This window comes from Stenella coeruleoalba (assembly GCF_951394435.1).
Source record: "Stenella coeruleoalba genome assembly, chromosome: 2".
Classification (NCBI taxonomy): domain Eukaryota; kingdom Metazoa; phylum Chordata; class Mammalia; order Artiodactyla; family Delphinidae; genus Stenella; species Stenella coeruleoalba.
The window spans coordinates 26,450,473-26,478,386 of record NC_137147.1 but is presented as its reverse complement, the minus strand read 5'-3'; the positions used below and the strand labels follow the sequence as shown (position 1 = coordinate 26,478,386).

The 27,914-nt window shown below is 41.1% G+C and overlaps 1 protein-coding gene across 12 annotated transcripts in view; it reads left to right on the top strand.

The window, feature by feature from the left end:
* The window catches only part of TTLL5 (tubulin tyrosine ligase like 5), a 305,934-nt gene that overhangs the window by 141,053 nt on the left and 136,967 nt on the right, over window positions 1-27,914 (top strand). For all 12 annotated transcript variants that reach the window (XM_079908860.1, XM_079908866.1, XM_079908864.1 and 9 more), the window contains one exon: window positions 19,186-19,340. In XM_079908860.1, the coding sequence (XP_079764986.1) occupies window positions 19,186-19,340 (155 nt within the window). The remainder of the gene's footprint in view (window positions 1-19,185; window positions 19,341-27,914) is intronic.

Here is a 27,914-nt window from a genome sequence, read left to right as displayed (position 1 = left end):
CAAGCCAGCAGATTATTTTGTAGTGAAGTCAACTTCAACACTGTGCAGCCTTCTTAATCCCCAGGGTTGCAGTGGGAATGGATCTATTTATCGTGGTGGTGGCAGCCCCTATCGACTCAAAAACTGAATGTATAAATTGGAAGCGCTCGAAAGGGATGTGGCCATCTTGTAAGGTTTTCCAAGAATATCTTTGGCAATTCTTGATCTGGCGCTCTTTGTAGGTTTTGGAACACCAAGTGTCTATATGTGTATGTATATTATGTAAATGACAACGTTCAAGAGAGCGGGAAGGTACGACAAGAGAACTTACTGCTAATGTAGCAGAACTACAGACATTCCTTGCTTTTCCTAACCCCTTTAAAAATGTGATTAATGTTATAACTCTTATCTCCCGGTGATTGGAGTGTAAATTTCTTGAGGTTCACTTTATCAGTATCCAAGAATTTATAAAGGAGTTGAAGCTGCCTTAAAACATGTTGGTTGTTGTGACTGTTGATTTAATACCTGCTCAGGAAGTGCCCTTGGAAGAATGGTTAAAAAGTAGCTGTTTAAGGATGATTCTTTTCATGTTCTTGATTGAATATATTCTCTAATATTTATCCAGTGATGAAAATCGTGTAATAAGTACAGATCTGGCACTTTGGGTTTTCATTTTCTTTTTTCTTGAGTGAAACAGGTCTTGGTCCACTGGTGTTTTTTATTCAAGGATTGCCTCTTGTTCCAGCAACACATGGTAAAAACAAGTCAGGCAGGACTAGCCACTGCATTTCCCTATTCCAAATCAGTCAGGGCCCTGTGGTCACAGGAATGAAAGTTCCACGACAGGCTCAGCTGATCCCATCATATTCTGATGAGCCTTCATATATGAATGACACAGAGAACGTTGTTCTCAAGATGATATTGGTGTAGTTCTGAGTACAGTATGAATACAGATTTAGAAAAATTTATCTCCACATCAGTGATATGAAGTTATTTTTAACCTTTTTTGGAGTCAGAGATTCCCTTCGAGAATTGAATGGAGGCTATAATTTTTCTCCTGAAAAAAATATGCACCCACACTTAGAGATGTGCATTAATTTCAGAGGGTTCATAGACACTCCCTCCCCCTCCAACTTGACTCCCTCTTGATGCCCTATGGGCCCATGGTCTCCAAGTTAAAAACTTCTGAAAACTTTTAGGTAGCATGTGGTCATTAATATCAGTAATTTCACCAAAAATGATCACTCCAAATTTGTGATTATGTTTGCTTAACACCTTCTTTGTATATTTCAGTGACACCCCCTTCTAGGCCATAATCTCCATGAAGGCAAGGATTTTTGTAATTTAAAAAAAATGTTCTCAATTCTCAAAAGAATGCCACAGAGTGTCTGATAAATATTTGTTGGATTAATGAAATAATCTTGTGAAACCCCATCTCTAGACCTCATCAGACAAGATTTATTTAAGATTTTATGGACCATGCTATAATGAGGAGAGTGAGCTACGCCAAGATTGTTAGCTGCACTGGGAATGCCATGCCACTGATTTGCTCACGTGTTAAGCAGTTACCAAGTCTTTAATGTTGAATTTCCATCTCCATTTTGATAAATAAGATACATGAAATTTGCAAACTGCCTTAGTGAACCTGAGGTTCCCTAAGCGAATCTCAAAAAGGGTGTTAGCCCTTTGCAGTTTCAGTGCCAAGAAGAAACAGATGTAGTATATTCATTGTGTAGACAAGGAACAAAATCTGTACGTCTAAGCTATTATTTCACTCATTTGAGAACTTTGCCCCAAACTTCAAGACCAGGCAGAAATCATCTCTCAAATTATGCAGGGTGATATAGCAAGAACAACACTTATCCCTCAGTCTAGTCACTGATTATTTCATTTCCCCTTATTCCAAAGCAGTCCTTCCCTTGTGGTATTTGTAAAAAGAGGTAATTTGGAACCTTTAATTTCCTTGCTAACCTTCCAGTGACATGAATCACTTCTCTACTCACTGGTGAAACTAGCTACTAGCTGGAGATTGAGGGGTGTGTGTGTGTGTGTGTGTGTGTGTGTGTGTGTGTGTGTGTCTTTGGGACTAGATGAGACCCACTTCATTTATATAAATGCTTTTGTGCCTACTGGGTAAACTCTAGGGGTACAATGGAATAAGATACAGTCCATGTCCTAAAGGAGCATGTTATTTGTGGGGCAAGGTAGGCGAATAAACCTGTATTATAATACAGTGCAAAACATGGCATGAAGCTTTTCAACTCTACCATTATGTTCTTTTTTTTTTCTTTCTTTCTTTTTTGTGGTTCGCGGGCCTCTCACTGTTGTGGCCTCTCCCGTTGCGGAGCACAGGCTCCAGACGCGCAGGCTCAGCGGCCATGGCTCACGGGCACAGCCGCTCCGCGGCATGTGGGATCCTCCCGGACCGGGGCACAAACCCGTGTCCCCTGCATCAGCAGGCGGACTCTCAACCACTGTGCCGCCAGGGAAGCCCTACCATTATGTTCTTGAAGCAGTGTAATGGCAAGGATCCTTTACAGCTGAGGGAGCTCTTTTGTGAAAAATAAATCTAACATTAGGAAGTGAAGCACAAGATGGTAGCAACAAGATTTCAGGATACCGCTGTGCTGAAGTGGTGTGAAAGACCTTCCTAGGGCTAATGATGAAACACCAATTAAGCCTCTCATTTTTCAACTTCCAGGTTGGGAATAATTCCTGCCCCTCCTGGCATAGCTGTAACTATATGTGCTGCTTGTGTTTTCCCAAGCAGCAATGATACACCTTGGTACTGTGTTAAGAAAGGTAAAAGTCATGTGAAGATCCATAAGCCCCAGTCAGAGAAGGGTTTTTGCCACTACATTTGTAGACATACCGTAGAAATGCAGAATCCTGGGTTCTGCTGTGAGTGGAGAGTATCTTGTCCTTGAGGGACTGATAGCACACGCATACACAGAGGTAGATGCTGGTTAATGTTGCTCTGGCGGAGGACTCGGTATCACAGTGGATACCGGCATCTTATTTTTTTCATTAACCCGTGTTGTCTTTTCAGATATATACTAAAACCTCACCATCCTTAAATGTCAGTTTGTTTGGTTTTGTTGTTCCATGGTGGATCTAGAAGTTACTGCACGTGTGGTCGTTAAACACTGATTGAGAGAGAACAGTGGCCAGAATCCAGATTCTATAGCCGCTAACTTGAGGGTCAGGAGAAGATGCCCAAAGAGGATCCTCCAGGACCAAGCTTCTCTTAATTACTATAAGATTTTTGGCCTCAAACTCCTGAGTGGAATTCCTAGCTTTGTTGACGTGGGCTAGATGATCCAATGTCTTCTTCTGCTGCCAGGCCTCCAGCCTAGACTGAAGCCATCAAGTCAGCCTCATGGGCACTTCCCCCCCACCCCAGGCCCACCCACCAGTCTTGATCCTCAAACCATTTTACTGTTGAAGAGAGGCATGGAAAGATAAACCTAAGGAAAGGTGTATTTTCCCATGAGGCCCTAGAATAAAGCTGTCCTAAGATGCCCACTCTTTGGCCTTCCGTTCTTAAATGGCAGGCAGTGCCACCTTGCCTTGCCAGCCGCTTGGGAAGATGTAATACAAAAGAGGGCTGATCCAGAAAGAAAACATGAAGAATGAATACATGAACTTGAGAGCTTTTATCATCATACTCCGAACGCAGTTCTCCAGTTCGAAGGCCCAACACTCTTCTTCAGCCTCGGGGGAAATGAGGAGAGACCATCAAGAGTGTGTCCTGCGTCCCAGCCTTATTATCTCTCACCTGACTGTGGTGACTCTCAGCTAGATGTCTCTGCTTCCACCACAATGCTGACATAGCACTACATAGCTTACTGCCGTCTACTAGATGGAGAGCAGAATGAGTGGCAAGGTCTGTTCCTGTCTTCCATTACTCTGAATGTTAGCCAAATTAGAGTGCTTTCTGTTTCTCAGACATTCTTCCTGCTTATCTGGCTCTGCATTTTTACTCCACCTTTTCTTTTCCCCTAGGAACCACTACCATTCCACCAGCCCCATACCAGGTCTACTACCTATCCTTTTAGGCCCGGTTCAATTGCCTTCTTTGAATTTCCTTAACACTTTTTTCTCTTTTTTTCTTTTTTTTTTTTGTGGTACGCGGGCCCCTCACTGCTGTGGCCTCTCCCGCTGTGGAGCACAGGCTCCGGACGCGCAGGCTCAGCGGCCATGGCTCACGGGCCCAGCCGCTCCGCGGCATGTGGGATCTTCCCGAACCAGGGCACAAACCTGTGTCCCCTGCATCGGCAGGCGGACTCTCAACCACTGCACCACCAGGGAAGCCCTCCTTAACACTTTTATTATGGCAATTATCATATTCTGGAGGCCTTTAATATTGCTATTTGTCTAGGTGTCTGTCTCACTAGATTACCAATTCCTCCATGGCTTAGGGGCAAAGGCCACATTTTAGTACCCATTCTCTTAGGACTTTACCCAAGGCTTTGCCCATGATCAGCAGTACAGTAAATATTTATTGAATTATCTTTGAGTTCTGGACGTCATCCGAGCATTCAGGACCGTAGCATTTCTAGAGCTTGCGCCAGTAGAGCAATAGTGATTTAGTTAGGCCTGACCCTGGATCCTCTTTGGACACCAAAAGGTTATGTATTTGGGTGGGTGGTGGGTATATTCTGGGAAGCCATCAGGGCAATACTATCATATTTTAATTATAGCACTGGCAGCAGCGCTACTTTTAGCAAACAGCAGTAACAAGCAGTAACACTTGGGCGGGCCAGCAACCGGAAATTGGCCTCCCCCTCTGTGTTTCTTCTACCCCCTCTTTCAATCCATCACCTGTATTTATTCCTGCTGTAATTTAAACACCTGTCTAGATGGAATGCGCGCAATGTGTCCCTACCCCACACATTCAGATATTTGCTCACCTGCCTTATTCGGAAGGTTGGCTCTAAAATAAACAGTTTTGGTACTAAAAGAAAAAAATGCACTGAGGTCACCGTGGCAGTGGACATGAGGAAGGGAATGGGAGTGGTACCTCTGGAGAAGCCGCTCCAGGAGAGAGGGAGCAGAAGAGAAAGAGGAGGAGGAGAGCAAGGGGTGAAACATCTCCCAGCAGCCCCTAAGGCTTAGGCCATGATACAAGCTGGTGGCTAGATTTTCCCACAGACCCTCATTCATTTAGCTAAACACCTAGAGAAAGGCAGGGGTGGAAGAATATTTAACAAGCTGGTTGTTAGGAGGCTTAAATGTCTTGGTTTATTATTTTTTTTTAATAGATCTTTATTGGACTATACTTCACAATACTGTTAGTTTCTGTTGCACAACAAAGCGAATCAGCCATATGCATACACATGTCCCCATGTCCCCTCTCTGTTGAGCCTCCCTCCCACCATCCCTATCCCACCCCTCTAGGTGGTCACAAAGCACCGAGCCGATCTCTCTGTGCTATGCTGCTGCTTCCCACCAGCCAGCTATTTTACATTAGGTAGTGTATGTATGTCCATGCTACTCTCCCTTCGCCCCAGCTTCGCCCTCCCACCCCGTGTCCTCAAGTCCATTTTTTATGTCTGTCTCTTTATTCCTGCCTTGCAACTAGGTTCTTCAGTACCATTTTTTTTTATTCCATATATACGTGTTAGCAATGGCCATTATCAAAAAATCTACAAACAATAAATGCTGGAAAGGGTGTGGTGAAAAGGGAACCCTCCTGCACTGTTGGTGGGAATGTAAATTGATACGACCACTATGGAAAACAGTATGGATGTTCCTTAAAAAACTAAAAATAGAAGTACCATATGACCCAGCAATTCCACTACTGGGCACATAGCCTGAGAAAACCATAATTCAAAAAGAGACCTGTACCACAGTGTTCATTGCAGCACTATTTACAGTAGCCAGGACGTGGAAGCAACCTAAATGCCCACTGACAAATGAATGGACAAAGATGTGGCACATATATACAATGGAATATTACTCAGCCATAAAAGGAAACGAAATTGAGTTATTTGTAGTGAGGTGGATGGACCTAGAGTCTGTCATACAGAGAGTGAAGTAAGTCAGAAAGAGAATGTCTTGATTTATTTTTAATCACCACTATTTCTCATGGCAGCATAGTGAGTAGACTTGAAATTTTAGAAGCTTGTTCTAAACTGTTTTATCCACTTTTGCATCCTTGGCATATTTAACAATTATTAATGTTTGAACATCCAAATAGCAATGAGAAATAGTAAAACCTCAAAGTTCTTGATAGAATTATTATCTCTACTCCTTCCCGTTGGTTGTTTTAATATCTTGTTCCTCACTCTGTTTGGGCAGTTCTGCTAGTTTTTGGAAGATCCCCTGAGCTTTATGGAGGAGAAGCATTGAAAGGTTTTTCTTTCCTGTTCTTTCCTTTCTTTCCTACCATCCCCTGTAGCAAGTGCTTCTCATACTTTAAGATGCATAAGAATTACCTGTGGCTCTTGTCAAATGCAGATTTCTGTTCACTGGGGCTGAGGCTGGATTGAGTCTGCATTTTTAACAAGCTCACAGGTAAGTGCAGGTGCTGCTGGTCCCCAGACAGAATAGTAAGTTCAGGTTCAAAGGTATGAGGCAGTGGGAGTAACACAGTGGTTAAAACTACAAGATTGGGAGGTTTTGTATCAGGCAGGCCAGGAATTGAAACTAGGGGCTGACACAATTATTTGTTCTTGAGCAAGGTTTTTACCTCTTAAACTCAGTTTCCCCATCTATAAATGAGGGCAGTAATTGTACCTAACAGATCTGTCTTGAAGATTGAGTTAATTGCTTAGAACAATGCCTGGCAAAAACAAAGTGTTCATTAAATTTAGCCATCATTAGTGCTAATATGACTTTGTTGTTATTATTACTGTTATTGTAGTGGAACCTAAGAGATTTCATATTTGCTAAAAAATTAATTATGGCAGAACATTTTAGAGGTCCAAACATACACTTATAAAATTCTTACAGGCAACGTAAAGATGTTGATATCCATTATCAGTAAGGCATGTTCTTCAACTCAATAATTAAAATGAGTTTTAGTTAAGTATCCCATCTTCCAGACCCCTTTGTGACCAAGGCATAAATTCATGAGTTGCCCAGCCTAGATTTAGTAGCATAGTCTGATTATTAGCCCAGAGAAGCCAACTGGCCCAGTGGCGACACCCTCTACCTTAATAGCCTAATACTCCTAACTAAAACGATGAGCCTCTGTTTTGGACCTGGCGCTGTGTCTTTATGTGCTGTGAGCCTGTCTTTTTAAAAAAATTCTCCAGCGGTGAAATGTTAACCATTGTTGCAAATCAGGTATACATAAATGCCATTTTCCATTTTCTCTTCATCTGTTCAAAGCTGGTTTTATTATGTTATCTGGAGAAATGTAGGTGGACAGAGAAGCAGAGGCAGCCTGGTGACAGGAATAGTCATCATCCTTCTGTCCTGTTAAGGAAGAAACCTCCAGGTGTGAACTCTAACTGGCTTGTAGAGTGTCTTAAGATCTGTCCAATGCTGGGAGATTAGCCCTGCCCTTTGGTCTTTCCTAGTAAAGACAAGGTGCTGCTAGGGCCAAAATTGATGCTCTGGTCCATTTTAGTTCAGTGGCTTCTTTTGCCTATTCTAGAAAAAACTGAGAAGCTGAAAGGAAGGACCAGAGGCATTCTTAATTCATTTAATCTAGAGATAATTTGCTTAGACTGAACTTTAGCCAGGCATAAATCTGTACCCATAAGATTCAGTCAGATCTGGTTGAGGCTCTAGAGCTGTGCTGTCTTTTAAGGTGGCCACTACCTTCATGTGGCTTTTTAAATTTAAGTTAAAGTCTAAAACCCAGTTCCTCAGTCACAGTCACATTGCAAGTGCATAATAGGCACCTGTGGCTAGTGGCTACTGTATTGGGCAGTGCAGATTATAGAACATTTCCATCACAATTGTTAATGGATGATGGATTCCATCCATTTCTATTGGATAGTGCTGCTCTAGAACAAGGATTGAAAGTACTTGTCTCCCCTGTCAGTTCTGATTGTTTAGTGACAGCTGCCCGGAGGACTGTGTAAAAAAGACTCTGAGGCCATATCTAAGTGAGCCCCAAATTGTTTGATTATTCATTAGCAATGTATGTCCTAGGAAGACAGAGCTGGGTGGAATGGAGGTAGTTCTGGGCTAGGCACTGAGTGTCTTCTAGACAAAACCACAGAAGTAAGAGTAGAATATTTTAGAGGGTCTGGTTGTTATTATTTAATAGAGATAGGTTACTTTTCTTTTTAATTTAATTTTTATTTTTGGCCGCGCTGGGTCTTTGTTGCTGCGTTCGGGCTTTTCTCTCCTTGCAAGGCATGGGCTCTAGGTGCACTGGCTTAAGTAGTTGCGGGACGCGGGCCCTAGAGAGCAGGCTCAGTAGTTGTGGTTCACAGGTTTAGTTGCTCCACAGCATGTGGGAGCTTCCTGGACCAGGCATAGAACCCACGTCCCCTGCATTGGCAGGCTAATTCTTAACCACTGTGCCACCAGGGAAGTCCCGGTTACTTTTTTCTTTTTTTAAAGTTAAAACATTTTATTTTGCTCCTACTCTATGGGAGGCACTATGGTTTTTATATAATAAATGTTCCTATTGTGACATCCCAGCTAGAAAATTTTGTACATAAGAGTACTGTTGATTTCAGCAAGTGAGTGCATATGTGAATCTCTGGATTCGTTATCTGCTGCTCAAAAAGTGCACTATGAAAGGTAGAAGATCTGTGTAAACATGCCTGGCATCTGGCAGCTGAACTTGGTAACATAAAGTCTAGCAAAACTTTGTTATTCAAATGTATAATGTATTACTGAAAAGAACTACTTTTCATAATCCACTGAGATGCATTATCCAAGAGGATGCTAAAGGTGATAGTAAGCTGCCATTTCCCAGGCATATGTCATGTGAGGGGCACTTAGTGCTGTGGCCGATAATACATATGATCCCTGTATTTCCAGAGAGACTTAATTTATCCCCCCACACCCGCTCTCCCGCTTCGTGTCCATACGATTCTTCTCTACATCTGTGTCTCTATTTCTGCCTTGCAAACTGGTTCATCTGTACCATTTTTCTAGATTCCACATATCTGCGTTAATATTCGATATTTGTTTTTCTCTTTCTGACTTACTTCACTCTGTATGACAGTCTCTAGGTCCATCCACTTATCTACAAATGACCCAGTTTTGTTCCTTTTTATGGCTGGGTAATATTCCATTGTATATATGTATCACATCTTCTTTATCCATTCGTCTGCTGATGGACATTTAGGTTGCTTCCATGACCTGGCTTTTGTAAATAATGCTGCAATGAACATTGAGATGCATGTGTCTTTCTGAAGTATGGTTTTCTCTGGGTATATGCCCAGTCGTGGGATTGCTGGGTCATACGGTAATTCTATTTTTAGTTTTTTAAGAAACCTCCATACTGTTCTCCATAGTGGCTGTATCAATTTACATTCCCACCAACAGTGCAGGAGGGTTCCCTTTTCTCTACACCCTCTCCAGCATTTCTTTTTTGTAGATTTTCTGATGATGCCCATTCTAACTGGTGTGAGGTGATACCTCATTGTAGTTTTGATTTGCATTTCTCTAATAATTAGTTACATTGAGCAGCTTTTCATGTGCTTCTTGGCCATCTGTATGTCTTCCTTGGAGAAATGTCTGTTAAGGGCTTCTGCCCATTTTTGATTGGGGTGTTTGTTTTTTTAATATTGAGATTTAGTAGCATAGTCTCTGATTATTAGCCCAGAGAAGCCAACTGGCCCGGTGGCGACACCCTCTACCTTAATAGCCTAATACTCCTAACTAAAACGATGAGCCTCTGTTTTGGCACTGGCGCTGTGTCTTTATGTGCTGTGAGCCTGTCTTTTTAAAAAAATTCTCCAGCAGTGAAATGTTAACCATTGTTGCAGATCAGGTATAAATAAATGCCATTTTCCATTTTCTCTTCATCTGTTCAAAGCTGGTTTTGTTATGTTTTATTATGTTATCTGGAGAAATGTAGGTGGACAGAGAAGCAGAGGCAGCCTGGTGACAGGAATATTTTCTCCCTTTCTGAGGGTTTTCTTTTCATCTTGTTTATAGTTTCCTTTGCTGTGCAAAAGCTTTTAAGTTTCATTAGGTCCCATTTCTTTATTTTTGTTTTTATTTTCATTACTCTAGGATGTGGGTCAAAAAAGATCTTGCTGTGATTTATGTCAAAGAGTGTTCTTCCTGTGTTTTCCCCTAAGAGTTTCATAGTGTCAGGTCTTACATTTAGATCTTTAATCCATGTTGAGTTTATTTTTGTGTTTGGTGTTAGGGAGTGTCCTAATTTCATACTTTTACATGTAGCTGTCCAGTTTTCCCAGCACCACTTATTGAAGAGACTGTCTTTTCTCCATTGTATATCCTTGCCTCCTTTGTCATAGCTTAGTTGACCATAGGTGCGTGGGTTTATCTCTGGGCTTTCTATCTTGTCTCATTGATCTATATTTCTGTTTTTGTGCCAGTAGCATATTGTCTTGATTACTGTAGCTTTGTCGTATAGTCTGAAGTCAGGGAGTCTGATTCCTCCATCTCCGTTTTTTTCCCTCAAGATTGCTTTGGCTCTTCAGGGTCTTTTCTGTCTCTGTACAAAATTTAAGATTTTTTGTTCTAGTTTTGTAAAAAAATGCCATTGGTAATTTGATAGGGATTGCACTGAATCTGTAGATTGCTTTGGGTAGTAGAGTCATTTTCACAATATTGCTTCTTCCAATCCAAGAACATGGTAGATCTCTCCATCTGTTTGTGTCATCTTTGATTTATTTCATCAGTGTCTTATAGTTTTCTGAGTACAGGTCTTTTACTTCATTAAGTAGGGTTATGCCTAGGTATTTTATTCTTTTTGTTGCAATGGTGAATGGGATCATTTCCATAATTTCTCTTTCTGATCTTTTTGTTGTTAGTATATAGGAATGCAAGAGATTTCTGTGCATTAATTTTGTATCGTACAACTTTACCAAATTCATTGATTAGCTCTAGTAGTTTTCTGGTGACATCTTAGGTTTCTCTATGTATAGTATCATGTCATCTGCAAACAGTGACAGTTTTACTTCTTCTTTTCCAATTTGTATTCCTTTTATTTCTTTTTCTTCTCTGACTCCCATGGCTAGGGCTTCCAAAACTATGTCGAATAAGAGTGGCGAGAGTGGCCATCCTTGTCTTGTTGCTGATCTTAGAGGAAATGCTTTCAGTTTTTCACCATTGAGAATGATGTCTGCTGTGGGTTTGTCGTATATGGCCTTTATTATGTTGAGGTAGGTTCCCTCTTTGCCCACTTTCTGGAGAGTTTTTATCATAAATGGGTGTTGAATTTTGTCAAAAGCTTTTTCTGCATCTATTGAGATGATCATATGGTTTTTATTCTTCAGTTTGTTAATATGGTGTATCACGTTGATTGATTTGCATATATTGAAGAATCCTTGCATCCCTGGGATAAATCCCTCTTGATCTGGTGTATGATCCTTTTAATGTGTTGTTGGATTCTGTTTGCTGGTATTTTGTTGAGGATTTTTGCATCTATATTCGTCAATGATATTAGTCTGCAATTTTCTTTTTTTGTAGTGCCTTTGTCTGGTTTTGGTATCTGGGTAATGGTAGCTTCGTAGAATGAGTTTGGGAGTGAGTTTCCTCTGCCATTCTTTGGAAGAGTTTGCGAAGGATGGGTGTTATCGCTTCTCTAAATGTTTGATTGAATTCACCTGTGAAGCCATCTGGTTCTGGACTTTTGTTTGTTGGAAGATTTTTAATCACAGTTTCAATTTCATTACTTGTGATTGGCCTGTTCATATTTTCTGTTTCTTCCTGGTTCAGTTTTGGAAGGTTATACCTTTCTAAGAATTTGTCCATTTCTTCCAGGTTGTCCATTTTATTAGCACAGAGTTGCTTGTAGTAGTCTCTTATGATGCTTTGTGTTTCTGCGGTGTCTGTTGTAACTTCTCCTTTTTCATTTCTAATTTTATTGATTTGAGTCCTCGCCCTCTTTTTCTTTTCTTTTTTTTTTTTAACATCTTTATTGGAGTATAATTTCCCTCTTTTCCTTGCTGAGTCTGGCTAAAGGTTTATCCATCTTGTTTATCATCTCAAAGAACCAGCTTTTAGTTTTATTGGTCTTTGCTATTGTTTTCTTTGTTTCTATTTCATTTACTTCTGCTCTGATCTTTATGATTTCTTTCCTTCTACTACCTTTGGGTTTTGTTTGTTCTTTTTTTAGTTCCTTTAGGTGTAACGTTAGATTGAGATTTTTCTTGTTCCTTAAGGTAGAATTGTATTGCTATAAACTTCCCTCTTAGAACTGCTTTTGCTGCATCCCATAGGTTTTGGATGGTCGTGTTTTTGTTGTCATTTGTCTCTAGGTATTTTTTGATTTCCTTTTTGATTTCTTCAGTGATCTCTTGGTTATTTAGCAATGTATTGTTTAGCCTCCCTTTGTTTGTGTTTTTTATGTTTTTTTCCCTGGAATTTGTTTCTAATCTCATAGTGTTGTGGTTGGACAAGATGCTTGATATGATTTCAATTTTCTTAAATTTAATGAGGCTTGATTTGTGACCCAAGATGTGATCTCTCCTGGAGAATGTCCGTGTGCACTTGAGGGGAAAGTGTAATCTGCTGTTTTTGGATGGAATGTCCTGTAAATATCAGTTAAATCTATCTGGTCTATTGTGTCATTTAAAGCTTGTGTTTCCTTATTAATTTTCTGTCTGGATGATCTGTCCATTGGTGTAAGTGAGGTGTTAATGTCCCCCACTATTATTGTGTTGCTGTCGATTTCCTCTTTTATAGCTGTTAGCAGTTGCCTTATGTATTGAGGTGCTCCTATGTTGGGTGCATATATATTTATAATTGTTACATCTTCTTCTTGGATTGATCCCTTGATCATGGCGTAGTGTCTGTCCTTGTCTCTTGTAACATTCTTTATTTTCACGTCTATTTTATCTGATATGAGTATTGCTTCTCCAGCTTTCTTTTGATTTCCATTTGCATGGAATATCTTTTTCCATCCTCTCATTTGCAGTATGTATGTGTCCCTAGGTCTGCAATGGGTCTCTTGTAGACAGCATATATATGGGTCTTGTTTTTGTATCCATTCAGTGAATCTGTGTCTTTTGGCTGGAGCATTTAATCCATTCACATTTAAGGTAATTATCAATATGTGTGTTCCTATTACCATTTTCTTAATTGTTTTGGGTTTGTTTTTGTAGGTCCTTTTCTTCTCTTTTGTTTCCCACTTTAGAGAAGTTCCTTTAGCATTTGTTGTAGAGCTGGTTTGGTGGTGCTGAATTCTCTTAGCTTTTGCTTGTCTGTAAAGCTTTTGATTTCTCCATCGAATCTGAATGAGATCCTTGCTGGGTAGAGTAATCTTGGTTGTAGGTTCTTCTCTTTCATCACTTTAAATATATCGTGCCACTCCCTTCTATTTGTAGAGTTTCTGCTGAGAAATCAGCTGTTAACCTTGTGGGAGTTCCCTTGTATGTTATTAGTCATTTTTCCCATGTTGCTTTTAATAATTTTTCTGTGTTTAACTTTTGTCAGTTTGATTACTGTGTGTCTCCCGTATTTCTCCTTGGGTTTATCCTGCCTGGGACTCTCTGTGCTTGCTTCCTGGACTTGGGTGGCTATTTCCTTTCCCATGTTAGGAAAGTTTTCTTTTTTAAAAAAAATTTTTTTATTTACTTATTTATTTTGGGGCTGCTTTGGGTCTTCACTGCTGAGTGCAGGCTTTCTCTAGTTGTGGCGAATGGGGGCTACTCTTCGTTGTGGTGCGCAGGCTTCTTATTGCAGGGCTTCTCTTGTTGCGGAGTACAGGCTCTAGGCACATGGGCTTCGGTAGTTGTGGCACTTGGGCTCAGTAGTTGTGGCTCGTGGGCTCTAGAGCACAGGCTCAGTAGTTGTGTTGCATGGGCTCAGTTGCTCCGCAGCATGTGGGATCTTCCTGGACCAGGGCCGAACCCGAGTCCTCTTCGTTGGCAGTCAGATTCTTAACCACTGCGCCACCAGGGAAGCCTTAGGGAAGTTTTTGACTGTAATCTTCTCAAATATTATCTCGGGTCCTTTCTCTCTCTCTTCTCCTTCTGGGACCCCTATAATGCGAATGTTGGTGCATTTAATGTTGTCCCAGAGGTCCTTAGGCTGTCTTCATCTCTTTTCATTCTTTCTTTTTTAATTCTGTTCCATGGCAGTGAATTCCACCATTCTGTCTTCCAGGTCACTTATCCATTCCTCTGCCTCAGTTATTCTGCTATTGATTTCTTCTTGTGTATTTTTCATTTCAGTTATTGTATTGTTCATCTCTGTTTGTTTGTTCTTTAATTCTTCTAGGTCCTTGTGAAACATTTCTTGCATCTTCTCGATTTTTGCCTCCATTCTTTTTCCGAGGTCCTGGATCATCTTCACTATCATTATTCTAAATTCTTTTTCTGGAAGCTTGCCTGTCTCCACTTCATTTAGTTGTTTTGTTGAGGTTTTATCTTGTTCCTTCATCTGGTACATAGTCCTCTGCTTTTGCATTTTGTCTATCTTTCTATGAATGTGGTTTTTATTCCACAGGCTGCATTATTGTAATTCTTCTTGCTTCTGTTGTCTGCCCTCTGGTGGATAAGGCTATCTACCAGTTACTTTTCTTTTTTTTTTTAAAAGCAGGAATGCTTTGGAAGGAAAGATGAAAAGCTTTAAAAGTTTTCTTATTGCTGGGCTTCCCTGGTGGCGCAGTGGTTGAGAGTCCGCCTGCTGATGCAGGGGACATGGGTTCGTGCCCCGGTCCGGGAAGATCCCACATGCTGCGGAGCGGCTGGGCCCGTGAGCCATGGCCGCTGAGCCTGCACGTCCAGAGCCTGTGCTCCACAACTGGAGAGGCCACAATAGTGAGAGGCCCACGTACCGCAAAAAAAAAAAAAAAGTTTTCTTATTCCTTACATAGTCTCATATTTAAGCAGTGGTCATTTTTGCTATTTTTCTCAAAATAAATTAAGGATGCTTTGCTTTTATGTAGAAGGAAATCATAATGACTACCAATTTTTGGTTTATCCATGAAATGCATAATGGATGTTACATGAAAAAACAAACTCACCAAGAGTCCAAAATTAGTTTTATGTTCATGCCATCTTTTACTATATCTGCTAAGAAACGAAACTGATTGAGGATGTTGTTTTTTTTAATAAATTTATTTATTTAATTTATTTATTTATTTTTTTTTTTTTTTTTTACACACTCCCCACACCCACTCCTCCTCTAGCAGCCACCAATCTGTTTTCTCTCTCTATAGATTTGCCTCTTCTAGACATTTTGTGTTTTGTTTTTTTTTTAATTTGGTTGCCCCAGGTCTTAGTTGTGGCACATGAGATCTTTAGTTGCAGCATGTGAACTCTTAGTTGCGGCATGTGGGATCTAGTTCCCTGAACAGGGATAGAACCCAGGCCCCCTGCATTGGGAGCACGGAGTCTTAGCCACTGAACCACCAGGGAAGTCCCTATTTATTTTATTTATTTATATTTGGCTGTGTTGAGTCTTCGTTGCTGTGTGTGGGCTTTCTCTAGTTGCGGCGAGCGGGGGCTACTCTTTGCTGCAGTGTGCGCTCTTCTCATTGCGGTGGCTTCTCTTGTTGCGGAGCACAGGCTCTAGGCACACAGGCTTCAGTAGTTGTGGCGTGCGGGCTTAGTAGTTGTGGCTCATGGGCTCTAGAACGCAGGCTCAGTAGTTGTGGCACACGGGCTCAGTTGCTCCGTGGCATGTGGTATCTTCCCAGACCAGGGCTCGAACCCATGTCCCCTGCATTGGCAGATGGATTCTTAACCACTGCGCCACCATGGAAGCCCCTAAGGATGGTTTTGTTTTGGTTTTTTTGTTGCTCTACTTATTAAATATCCTCTGGTGAAGGGTAACAAGTGGGAAATAAAATTTAAGGAAAGGTAGAAAATGCTGGAATAGTTAGGTATAATCAATCCCTGTATAATCACTGTTTTCCAAATTTGAGGTCTGCATCTGATTATATTTTCAAAAATCTCTAATAATCAAGGGTAACTAGGACAGTTTCCCTACTAGTTTCAAAACTAGAAAATGGATTTTAAAACAAGAGTACCAGTTCTGCAGCTGTTATGTGACCGTGAACAAATTGCTTACCGTAACTTCTCTGACCCTTTGTTTCTCCATATCTGGAAAGGGAGTACTGGGGGAATTCCCTGGCAGTCCAGTGGTTAGGACTCCATCCTCTCATTGCTGACAGCCCAGTGTTGATCCCTGGTTGGGGAACTAAAATCCCACAAGGGAGTATCACAGTATCTACTTCCATGAGTAATAGATAAGGAGGGAGATATATTGATAAAACCTCACTTATAAGTGCCTGACGCTTCCACTGTAAGGACTCAGATGTTAAGCCATATTATTTGGAAAAAGTATTCCACGTGCATTTGGAGGAGAACATTCTCTGTTCTAATCTTGGCCCTGCCACCTACTAGGTGTGTTACTTTTGTCTAATTGTTTACCCTCTCTAGACTTTAGTTGCCTCTTCTGTTAAATGGGGGTAACAATAGAACCTCCTTCAAAGGCTTGCTCAGGGTTAAGTGAGATAATACACGTCAAGATAATGCAAAGACATCTAAGCCCATGGCACATAGTGAGCATTCAGTAAGTGTTCGTGATTATGGTGAAAATGATGATGTTTCAATTAAGGGCAGCCTGGACAAAAGAGAGAAGATGTACCAAATCTGATATCTCTTCTCCTTCCCATTCACTAATCTCCAGCTATACTGTTTATACTAGACATGGTAAAGTATGTACCTTTTGTTTATTTTCCTGCTGTTCCACTATAAATTATTAATAGACCTCTTTTATGAGGTTTTTGTCGCAACTGACTGAGGCAGTAATTGGAGAATCTGTTAGTTATCATAAAGACCTTTCCACTTTGTAGTATCTTTATAAGCTCCAAGCTCATGTCTAATTTGAAAAGCCTAATATTTAGTGCCAGGGGTCAGGGCAAGAAGGAGAAGGGCTCAGTATGGGACAGGGGTGAGTTCAGTCCTACAGGGAATCTGTTTGATCGTCCGAGAACCTGGCCTTTGTTGCCACTAGGTAGGGTGCCGGAAGAAGGACAAGGCTCTTCAGAGGCCCTGGGGGCCAGAGAACACTGCCCTAATCTGCCACTCTGTCTTCCCCACCCTTTCATCAGCATGGTCTTTCTCCTCCCCTGGTAGTGGCAGAAGGGGGTCAGAACTGACAAGCCAGGGTTGGCTCCTGAGACTTCCTCTGAATCTGGGGCCGCACTGGAGTGTGCAGTCTGAGTGTTCTGGCCCCCAGCCTCCACAGACACCAGAGATCACTCCTGACTTAGAGAAAGTGGACTTCGTCACAAGAAAAATATTTGGGTCCTTTGATGTGAAGACACAGTCCTGGGCTGTTGTCACTGAATTCTGTAACTAGGAATGAAGCACTATACCGTTACTAAAAATGACTTATTTTCTTTCAGAATTATCAAATTTTTTAAAAATCCAGAATTCTTCTATTTGTAAATGTCAAAATTGTTAGCTTCCTGGGACACTTCATAGGAGGACACTTTTCTTGGAATTCATATCTCCTCACTTCACTATTCCTTAGTGTCTCCTACTCAGCACCCTGCATTCAGCTTTGAGTACACCCCCTCTTTTCAGCATCCCCTGTACATCTCATTGGAAATGCTTCTTGAACCATCCTTTCTTTTCTGATTCCACTCTTTCCAGCCAGGTTTTAAGGTTATCACCTCGCACCTGTATTTTTCATAATAACTTACATTTTTTTCTTTTAGATTATAAAAGTAATACATGCCCTTTAGAGTTTGTGTCTGTGTATGTGTTCATTTAAGGAAATTGCTTCTGCCCTCTGTATAGTTTCATATTGTGATTTGTTTTTTAACTTGAGATATCAGCATGTTACTATATCGCTAAGTATTCTCCAAAAAAATTCTAATGGCTACATAATATTCCCTTATATGTTTAGAGCAAAATTTTTTTAACATATTTATTTAACATAATTTATTTAAATACTCTCAGCCATTTAGATCTTTCCTTTTTCAGTATTAAAATCAATGCTTGTTTTCAATTTCTATTCACAGCATAGTGTAGTGAGTAAGAACATGCGATTTGGAGTTTCAAAGACTATGGTTCAGATCCTGGTTCTGCCATTTATTCCTAGGCCTCAGTTTCCTTCTTTGTAAAGTGGGGATTATAATAGTACTTGCCAATAGCATTATGACAGTTTGAATGAGATGCATGTAATATACTCGTTTATACAGAGCTTGGCACATTGTAAGTGCTGCTACATAGTAACTGCTATTATAATACTCACCTCATTAATGATCTGCAGTTGTGTTTTTAGCGTAGTTCCTATAAGTTAGAGTGTAACATCAAAGTGTACAAATATTTTGATACTTTTAATAATATATTGACAAATTTATTTGTAGAAAGATTGTACCAATTAATAGTATCATAAATAGTGTAAGTACATATCTAATATCACCTTTGCCATGGTTAGGGTACTATATTTTTGGTTATTATTTATGTCAGTGTAACACATGAAAGTGTTATCTTATGATTTACATTTCTTTGATTGACAGTGGAAATGACTAGTTTTAATTGTTTAATTGGCTAATTATATTCCATTTTTGTAAATTGTTTATTGAAGTCGGTGCCCATTTTTCTATTGCCTGTGCATCTTTTTTCTAAATCAGTGAGTTCTTTATACAGTAATTATTTATTATTAATAAATAAATAATAAATATTATAAATTATTATTTATTAATAATAGTTATTATTTACACTAAAATTTATCGAGTGTTTAGAACTTTCATATGACACAAGGGTCAGAAAGGACTAAGTAGTTTGCCTAATTCTTAGAACCTTGTGTGACACAGAGTAAATACTCAGTAAGTACTTGCTGTTTTTGTTATTAATCTTTGTATTTCACAGCACCTCGCATAGTATGGTGCTTTGCACATGGTAGGGGCAGAATAAATACTCGTTAATTTATATTGACACTAGCCACCCTCACCTGTGCTCTTGGATGTTCACAGAAGCCAGCCTTTAATGAGTGCCTTTGTGGCAACCACTGTTTAAGCTCAGGTGGGTCAGCATCTCCTGGGCTCTACATGATTTTCCCCATTATGATTTTAATGATACTTTTCTAAAACTCTGTAAAATCAGGTTATTTCCCTCACTTCATTTCTAGGTAACAAACCTGAATTTGGCAAGTGGCGTCATAAACGGAAGCAGTGCTTCAACTCCCCACACACTTCGGCCTGTCATCAGTCCTAGTGGCCCAACATGGTCAATACAGTCAGACCCCCAAGCTCCTGAGAGCCACTCCGCCCCTCCTGGAAGCAGGTATGTCAAGGGCCATGGAGCCGGCATTTGGGTCACACAGGGGCAGCCTGGATCCTAAGCAAGTCATTCTCACTTTGAGTTCCCTGCACAGGCACCAGCAAGACAAGTGCCTTTCCCCTCATGTCCTAATCCTCTGGTGCTTGAATATAGGGCCTCATTTCACTTGTAAGACAGTTTGTGGGCAAATCAAATGAAAAGGAAATTTCTGATACAGTTCAGCAAGTTCACTTCTGGGTGAAAGAGCAAGAATTTATACTATGCTTAATCCTCGCTCACAGTCAACATTTTTGTGTATTGACTTTTGACATTTTCTCCTTGTCTCCTAATTCTGTTTTTATACCTTGTATTACATTGTGTTTCAGTAACTTTGGACTCTTTTCTTTTGAAGCACATATTTTATATGTTTTTATGTAGGTTATCTAATTAAACTCAAACAGCCTCCCTGGACAATGTTCATTTGGAAAGTGGGAAGGAAATTCCCTTTATGTAGTTGAGCAAAGTGGCAGAGGATAGATCCAAATAGATTGTGGCCATAACGTCAGCAACTTCTGATTTAAAAAAGAAACCACTGTATTGGATTCTAGTCTCGATCTGTATTTCAAGTTCCCCTGTATAAAAAACGTAAGAAGAAACAGATTCCCAGTACATCTTGCTTTAGTGGCTATTAAATATGGGTTTAATTGCATCTGTCCCTGAGTCAGATGAGCTAGAATGGAATGTGACTGTTACAATGAAGTATTCCAACCAGCTGAGATATTGTTCCCTCCAAATAAAGACACTGTGCCACAGGTGTCCCACCAGCTCCCTACCCCAGGCCAGCACATCAGCCTCTGCCAACCAGCCACCTCTTTGGATGCTGCCCTGCCCTGAGGTTGGAGGGGTGACCGAAGGCTTGGGCATGGAGGAAATACCTAACTGTTGTTCAAGTATCTGTTGGTGTTAGAATGATTACTTAAGGAACTAATTTGGGAAGCAGAGACTCTGCCCAGGAAGCAAGATAAACATAAGCGCATTACATCATGCTCTGGTACGGTGTCTTTCATACCAGTGATCATTGTGGTCAAGGGTGAAAAGAATCATCTCAATTTAGAATTATGAAGAGTTGAAGACCAAGAGGCAGGACTTTTGAAGACAGGACATCCTCCCACACTATTCTCTTCATAGGAGAAGTCTGTCCTTTGGTGATTTATGATTCCAGAGTAACCGCATTCCTAAAACATAAGTCGTAAAAAAGAAATTCTGTTTATACCACAGAGCTTTATTTTCCATATAAAATATTTCCAAATATTCCATTTTCATTTTACAATCAGAGGCTTGTTTCTATGGAAAACACTTTCTCTGCAATCTTGGATATATTGTGTATATGACAAGGCTGCAACCGTTTTCCATACGGTAAGCAAAATGTCAAGACTGTACATTTTGGAAAAATAGTTTTAGCTTTTTTTTTTTTGGCTGCACCACAGGGCATGCGGGATGATGAGATCCCCAACCAGGGATCAAACCCGTGCCCCCTGCAGTGGAAGCTCGGATTCTTAACCACTGGACTGCCAGGGAAGTCCTGAGTTTTAGCATTTTTCATACTTGTGTTTGGAATAAAAATTATGGCTGGGTTTTGAGCCTTCTCTTGGTGACACCTGTTAATGCCGAGCCACAGAAAGATGAAGGGGTCCATCAAGGTCAGAGGCAGGACCTAGGGTGCAGTGCTGTGAGTGACCTTCTCCCAGCCAGACTGTGCTCATGGGCTGTGGTAGAATGCCACATGATACGATCGACTTCAGAACCACTGGCACCAGGAAGTAGCCCCTGCAAAGCCCCCTGGTCTTTCCCTTTGGGGGTTAGTTGTACCCATAACAGCCGTCTCTTCACCTACTCTTCAAGCTCGAGGGTCAGTTCTCAGGCCCCATTCTAGTCCAGGGTAGCCCTGGAAAATCTCCCTTCCCCCCAACCCCCAACAACGCGCAACCTCTGGTTGCCATGACAGCCTGCAAGCTCAGCTTGGGAGTTCCAGTTCCATGTGGAATTCCCAGGGATACCCACCCTAAAGAGCCTTAAATGAATTCTCAGAGGTCCTTTCAGAACTGGCTATGACATGGGCCCCAGCCAGACCTCCCTCAGGCATTCGCTCTGTCCCATGCCCCAGTTTCTTTATTTACCTGGTAAGTCACTGTTTTGAGGATATTTATTTAGTCTCTTGTTGTTCCTTCCTTAGTAGTAAGGGTGACTAAGTTTAATGAATAAGGGATTAGTAGCTTAGAGATGTGAGTTTTATTACTGATTTTTACACTAAGTGACCCTAAACTATTCATTTAATCTTTTTATTGGATAAGCATACTTATGTATAAACTGGCCTGTTTTGGGAGCTTTTAGGTTGTTCTTAAAGCACTTTTATCTCCCTGGAAGTGGGTGCTAAGTAAATAACATGTCCTCTTACTTGTACATCTACAAAAGCATCAGTGGATTCCAGTGCTGATAAACTCTCATAATTCACTCAACCAGGGGCTGCCCTGTAAACAGTAAAAAGATGTAAAGAGAATCCAATGCTGGCTGTACTTTTCATCTGCATCTTGGAGGATTCAGTGACTTGGTAGCCACAGGAATGAAAACTGGTGACTCACAAGAACTCAGCAAATAGTGTTATTTTTCATTTCCCTGTGGCGTTGCTATTGTTCTCAATTTTATGGATCACACAAGTTTTCACCAGACAACCTTGTTCTTCCCCCGCTGCTTTGAAACCACCCCAAATGTAGCCCAGGGCTGTCGTCTCCCATTGGGTCAGTGTGAGCTCAGCCCAGCTCCTCAAATCCCTCGGTTCCTTTGGTCTGTCTGGAGTCCCTGTTGGAGCTTTGTTGTGGGAGAGGAAGGCAGAGAGCCCACGCCTTGCCCAGACAGTCTGAGGCCTGGCCGTGGAGCTTGCAGTTCCCTAGACACTCGGAGTTGGACTTGGCCAGCCATTCCTCTGTTGTTACTTTTCAGAGGTAATAAGTGAGATTAATTGCAGGCCATTCTCCAGAAGAGAATGTAGTCAGGGCCAAATACAGTCACATGTTTAGAAGCCTGAGGTGTGCCTTCGAGCAAGGCCAATTGAGAATTATACAATCTGGCCTCCAGGATGCAGGTACCGAATGTCCGCGACCTCTTTTTTCTTAAAGGGATTGTATTTGATTTCTAGATGCTGATACCTGGGTACTAAGCTTTTCTTTAGCCAATGAAATGGGTCGGGTTTTTCAAGCTGCCTTTTAATTCTCTATTTTTCTGGGTACCTGGGGAATTGTTAGGAGCTGAGATTGATGTGCAGAGGCATCTCCTCATTACCACCAGCCTTGCACAGAACTGGACCATGTCAGGGAGGAGCATTTTCTAGGTGAGGAGAGCATCTTTCTTTGGGAGACCTGGAAGGGTTACTGTAAAGTTCTGGCTGCTGCTTGGAATGATTTGGGAAGGACAGGGCCTCAGACGGCTTGGCAGGAACCTGAGGCTCTGTTTTTTTCCAGTCCAGCCCTTCCTCGTGGATCGAGCTGTCAGGGAATCCCACGAATGTCTGGCTTCTGCCCCTTTGTATGTTTTTCCAGCATTTGTCATTGAATTATTTTTATCCATCTCTGGTTTTTTCACACATGCAACCTGGGGATTTATCTGTTCCTCGATGTTAAAGGTGAGGGAGGTTGAAGGCACAGTCATGAGTTTGTTCCTTCTTTTTGTGACGGGGCAAGACATCGTGGGCCTAGGCTGTGTGGCCTGGTAGCCTCTACTCTGGAAAACAGCTGTATGTCAGAACTTTAAATTCTGTACTGGGGAATGGGATACAATGAAGCCCCAAATCTTGGAAAATTGGGTGATATTTCATGTCACCTTGTTCCTCTGCCCTCTTACTCTTTAGTAATAAATTATAGTCTGGTACCTTTCTTTACATAATTTTTTGAAACAGATTTTCAGAGATTCTGATACCAGTTTAACTAATACTTTTCTCCCTTGTTTTAGATTATTTCTTTTTTTAAAAAAATACTTATTTTTTTATTTATTTATTTTTGGCTGCATTGGGTCTTCGTTGCCGAGCGCAGGCTTTCTCTAGTTGCGGCGAGCGGGGGCTACTCTTCATTGCGGTGCATGGGCTTCGCATTGCAGTGGCTTCTCTTGTTGCAGAGCACGGGCTCTAGGCGTGCAGGCTTCAGTAGTTGTGGCTCGCGGGCTCTAGAGCGCAGGCTCAGTAGTTGTGACACACGGGCTTAGTCGCTCCACGGCATGTGGGATCTTCCCGGACCAGGGCTCGAACCTGTGTCCCCTGCATTGGCAGGCGGATTCTTAACCACTGCGCCACCGGGAAAGTCCTAGATTATTTCTCACGAATGTTGCTGGAGATTCAGGACCCTGACTTCCCATCTTTTCATTTTCAGTTCTCAGAAATATTGAGTTTATTGTCTTTAATAAAACATGTTCTGTTCATTTTCTATGTGTCAGGCATTGTGTTAGCTGCTGGGAGTAGCGACAAATAAGACAGAATCGTCCCCAGTCTCCCAGAGTTTACTGTCCAGGATGTACCTTCTATGCTCTCGGCGTAGTGCTGAGCGCTGGGTAGAGTCTAAAAGACTTTGAAGACCTGGTGTTGGATCACTAAGAGGTTACCGTCTAACAACGAGGAGGAGCCACATACACATGGAACAGTTAGGAAACGGTGTTGGGCAGCATATAACAAAAAGATTTAAATTGTGTGACCCAGGCAATTAGAAGAAAGAGAATCAAGAAGAGGGTGTAAGGATTTAACCCTGTCACCGGCTACAACATGGCTGAACCTTGAGGACATAATGCTAAGTGAAAGGAGCCAGTCACAAAAGGACCAATACTGTATGATTCCACTCCTATGAAGTGTCTAAAGTCGTCTAAATTGTAGAAACAGAAAGCAGAAAGGTGGTTGCCAAGGGCTGGGGGAATAGAGGAGGGGGAATTAGCGTTTAACGGCTATAGAGTTTCAAACTTGCAAGATGAAAAAGTTCTAGAGAACTGTTGCACAACAGTGTGACTGTACTTAACACTACGGAACTGGAGTCATAAAAATGGTTAAGATGGTAAATTTAAAGTTATACTTTTTTTTTTAACCACAATAAAGAGAATAGGAGGAGGAGTGTGTGAGGTTTTAAAAGAGAGCCCCATAGTTCTGCAAAAATTATTCAGCAACCAAAATGCTAAGGCTTTGTTTCCATTTTCTTCCTCTGTTTAGGGGAATTATTCTGAAACTAGTCCTTTAAATGTTTCTATTTCTTTAAAAGTATGTTTACTTTATTTATTTATTTATTTATTTTTTGCGGTACGCGGGCCTCTCACTGTTGTGGCCTCTCCTGTTGTGGAGCACAGGCTCTGGACGTGCAGGCTCAGCGGCCATGGCTCACGGGCCCAGCCGTTGCGCGGCATGTGGGATCTTCCCGGACCGGGTCACGAACCTGCGTCCCCTGCATCGACAGGCGGACTCTCAATCACTGCACCACCAGGGAAGCCCAGTATGTTTACTTTATAGGAAAGGAGGCCATCAACCCCTGTTAGGAAGACGGCAGGGTATAGTGAAAAGAGAAGGGACTTCAGGGTTTGCCTTACTGAGTGTATGACCTTGTGCAAGTTGCCTAGCTTCTCTGAGCCACAATTTCCCCATCTGCTTAAAAGTGCAGCTAATAATACCTACCTCATTAAGTTGTTATAAGATTTAGTAGAGTTGTGCATGTGAAAGTAACCAGTATAGTGCCTGGTTTTGGTGTAGGTTCTTGATACCACTTAGTTCCCTTTCCAGGAAAAAAAAAAAAAAAAGGAGAAACTTAAAATTGGACTTGCTTGGGATGTGGGATTGCTACACTCCATGTTTTAGTATCTGGTTTAGAGGAAACTGGCCATCAGCCATATGCAGTGCACTCCTGGAGCTGGATCGCAGAGATGTAGCTTTTCCAGCTGAGGAAGGGCCATCAGAGCGGGGCCCACAGGAGACTCTTCCTTTTCTTTGACCCCTTTGTTGAAGGGTGACTTCTTTCTACTTAACAGGCCCTTCCTCTCTGCTATCTTCTTCTGAATGTTGAAATTTCCATTGCGGCTCAATGTTCCAGCCAGTAAACACTCATATTTTCCATCCATCCTGGGGGTCGAGCTTTGGGAGAGCTTTCCTCTGGAGGAGTTTGGAGCTTATAATTTTGTACTTTATCCTGTTATATAAACAACACTCTCTAGCCAAAGAGCACAATCACAAAAAGAAACCACTTTTGGGGGGCCTAAAAACAAAAAGAAACTCTTTCTTGTTCAGAGTTATGTAGAAGGGCTATTTCTCTCATCCTCCTTCCTTCCCATAAAACAAAGTTTACCTGACCTCCTTCCTCCTGAGTCTTAGCTCTTAACCACTCCTTCCCCTTGAGAAAAACGCTTCTCTGGCACACGGGTGATAAAGGCCTGAACTTCTATCTGAAATTCCTCTGCTTCTTTTCTCACTCAGCCAGACACATAACCTCTCAAGGGTTATGCTCTGTGTCAGTTCAAGCTCTGTGACAGATTCTACAGTTCCTCCTTCACCAAGAGAGCTGAGTGCTGTAGGTGTTTGTCCCAAGGCCAGAATCACTGGACTTCTGCCTATTGAAGGAATGTTGGTAAACTTTGGAAATGTGTCAGAGATCGCTGGCTGGACATCATACCAAGGCCTAGGCAAAGTAAGTTAGGGAATGTTTGGGCCTAGTATCAGGAGTGGAAGACGGGGATCTTTTCTTATCTGCAAGCCAGAATAAAATGCAGCTTGCTTTGTGGTTTGCCAGTGTAGCATTTTTCCAGTTTCGTTTGCCTTCTCCCCTCCCTCTCAAAGCATTAAAGATAAACTACCTTATATACATTTCCTCAGGATTAACACACACACATGCACACTCGGACACATACACACAGAGTCATTGTTAGAGGCAAGACTCTGTCTTATTTAGCTGTTCACTTTGTAATTTGATATCCATCCACAATTGATGATTATTTTGGTTCTAAGAGGACTGAATGACAAAAATCCATGTACAAGCTGAGTGAGACTCCTTTTCTAGAATTAGGAAATTTTATCACAGTTACTTAATTCATAATTCAGTTTAATTCTCACATGGTTTTTCTGTCATCTTCTATCTTTCCAACATAGCTGTTTACCAGCCCTAAAAGAGTTTGGAAAGAACCACAGTGGTGAAGAAACACTATATCTTTCTTTCTGACTCTTGTAGAGGAACACTGATGATCCATTTTTAAAGCTTACTTAATGTTGACTCAACAAATTTAGGACAACCAGCTGGCTTCACTGAACCTTTAGCTAAAGACCTCATCCTACCCTCCTGCCCATCTTTCTGCTGAAAGACTCTCAGCATATATTACTGACCGAGTACAGCTAAAATATCAATGCTTTTTTTTTTTTTAAGTCCTAGGATTTAAGAGGCTAAAAGGAAAAAAATCTTCCTGTATCTATATTTTAATAAAAGAAAACAATAGACTCATACGGTCTGAAAAGGAGTACAGGTTCTCTCGTCCCTGCAGCCCTTTTGAGGAGCAAAATTTTGGTGTAAGTTCTGGTTTTGGTGTAGTTTCCTGATAACTCTTAGTTCCCTTTTCAGAAAAGAGAAAAACATAAAAAATTAGACTTGCTTAGGATACGGTATTGCTACACCACTGAGTTCAGATACAACTGGCCATCACTTACGTGCACTGTCATATCGTATCACGGTGACAAAAGCAGTTATACCTAATCACAATGCTCAGGTGTACATTATTTGTTTTTATAGTGAAGTAAGGATCTATATATTAAAATTTTGATTATAAACTATTAAAATGCTCCTAAGGAAAAATAAGAGAAGCTAAACTTAAAAGGTAACATTTTAACATGGAGCCAAGCGTTCTTTGGGAAATGCGAGTAGGGCTAGAGTGAGAGAGGCAATATATGAGAGCTTAGGAATTCAAAATGTCACATCATGTGGCAGGCCCACGTGTTAGTAACAAGCAACAGTAGAACTCTTGTCCTAATTGGACCATTCTTATGCTTCAGAGGCAATAAAGGGGTGTTTTTTGGCTTTCATGAATTATCAGGCTAAGACTTGTATTAATTTGGCTTCAAAGTCAATAATCAATGCCACGTTTTGCCTGGTTTTTTAAAAGAAGTTTTACTATCTTTCTGTAATGAAAATGAAATATGGGTGCATCTCAGTAATGTGACTATAATCTAGAAGGCTTTAGATGAGAAAATTAGGCTCTCTGGCACCACAGGTAAGGAAACCATAAGGGGGGTGGGTAATAAATATGTTGTACCTAAAGGCTACAGGAAATCAAATTATGTTCTTGTGAAACTGGGTTGCACCAAGCAAAACTGAGCAGATGAAAAAATCTGTCTATATTCTTTGTATTCTCAAATATCTTGCTAGCTGCTTGAACCCAACACTGACATTTGAAATACAAGACCCTAAGAGTTTTTTTACCTTCTTCACCAAATATTTAGTATATTGAAATACTTGAAAAAGAAGAAAGGTGAAACTGGTAATAAGTAATGTTCCAGCTGGAAAATGGCTTCATCTGGTAGTTGTTAAAACAATGTTATCCTAAAAA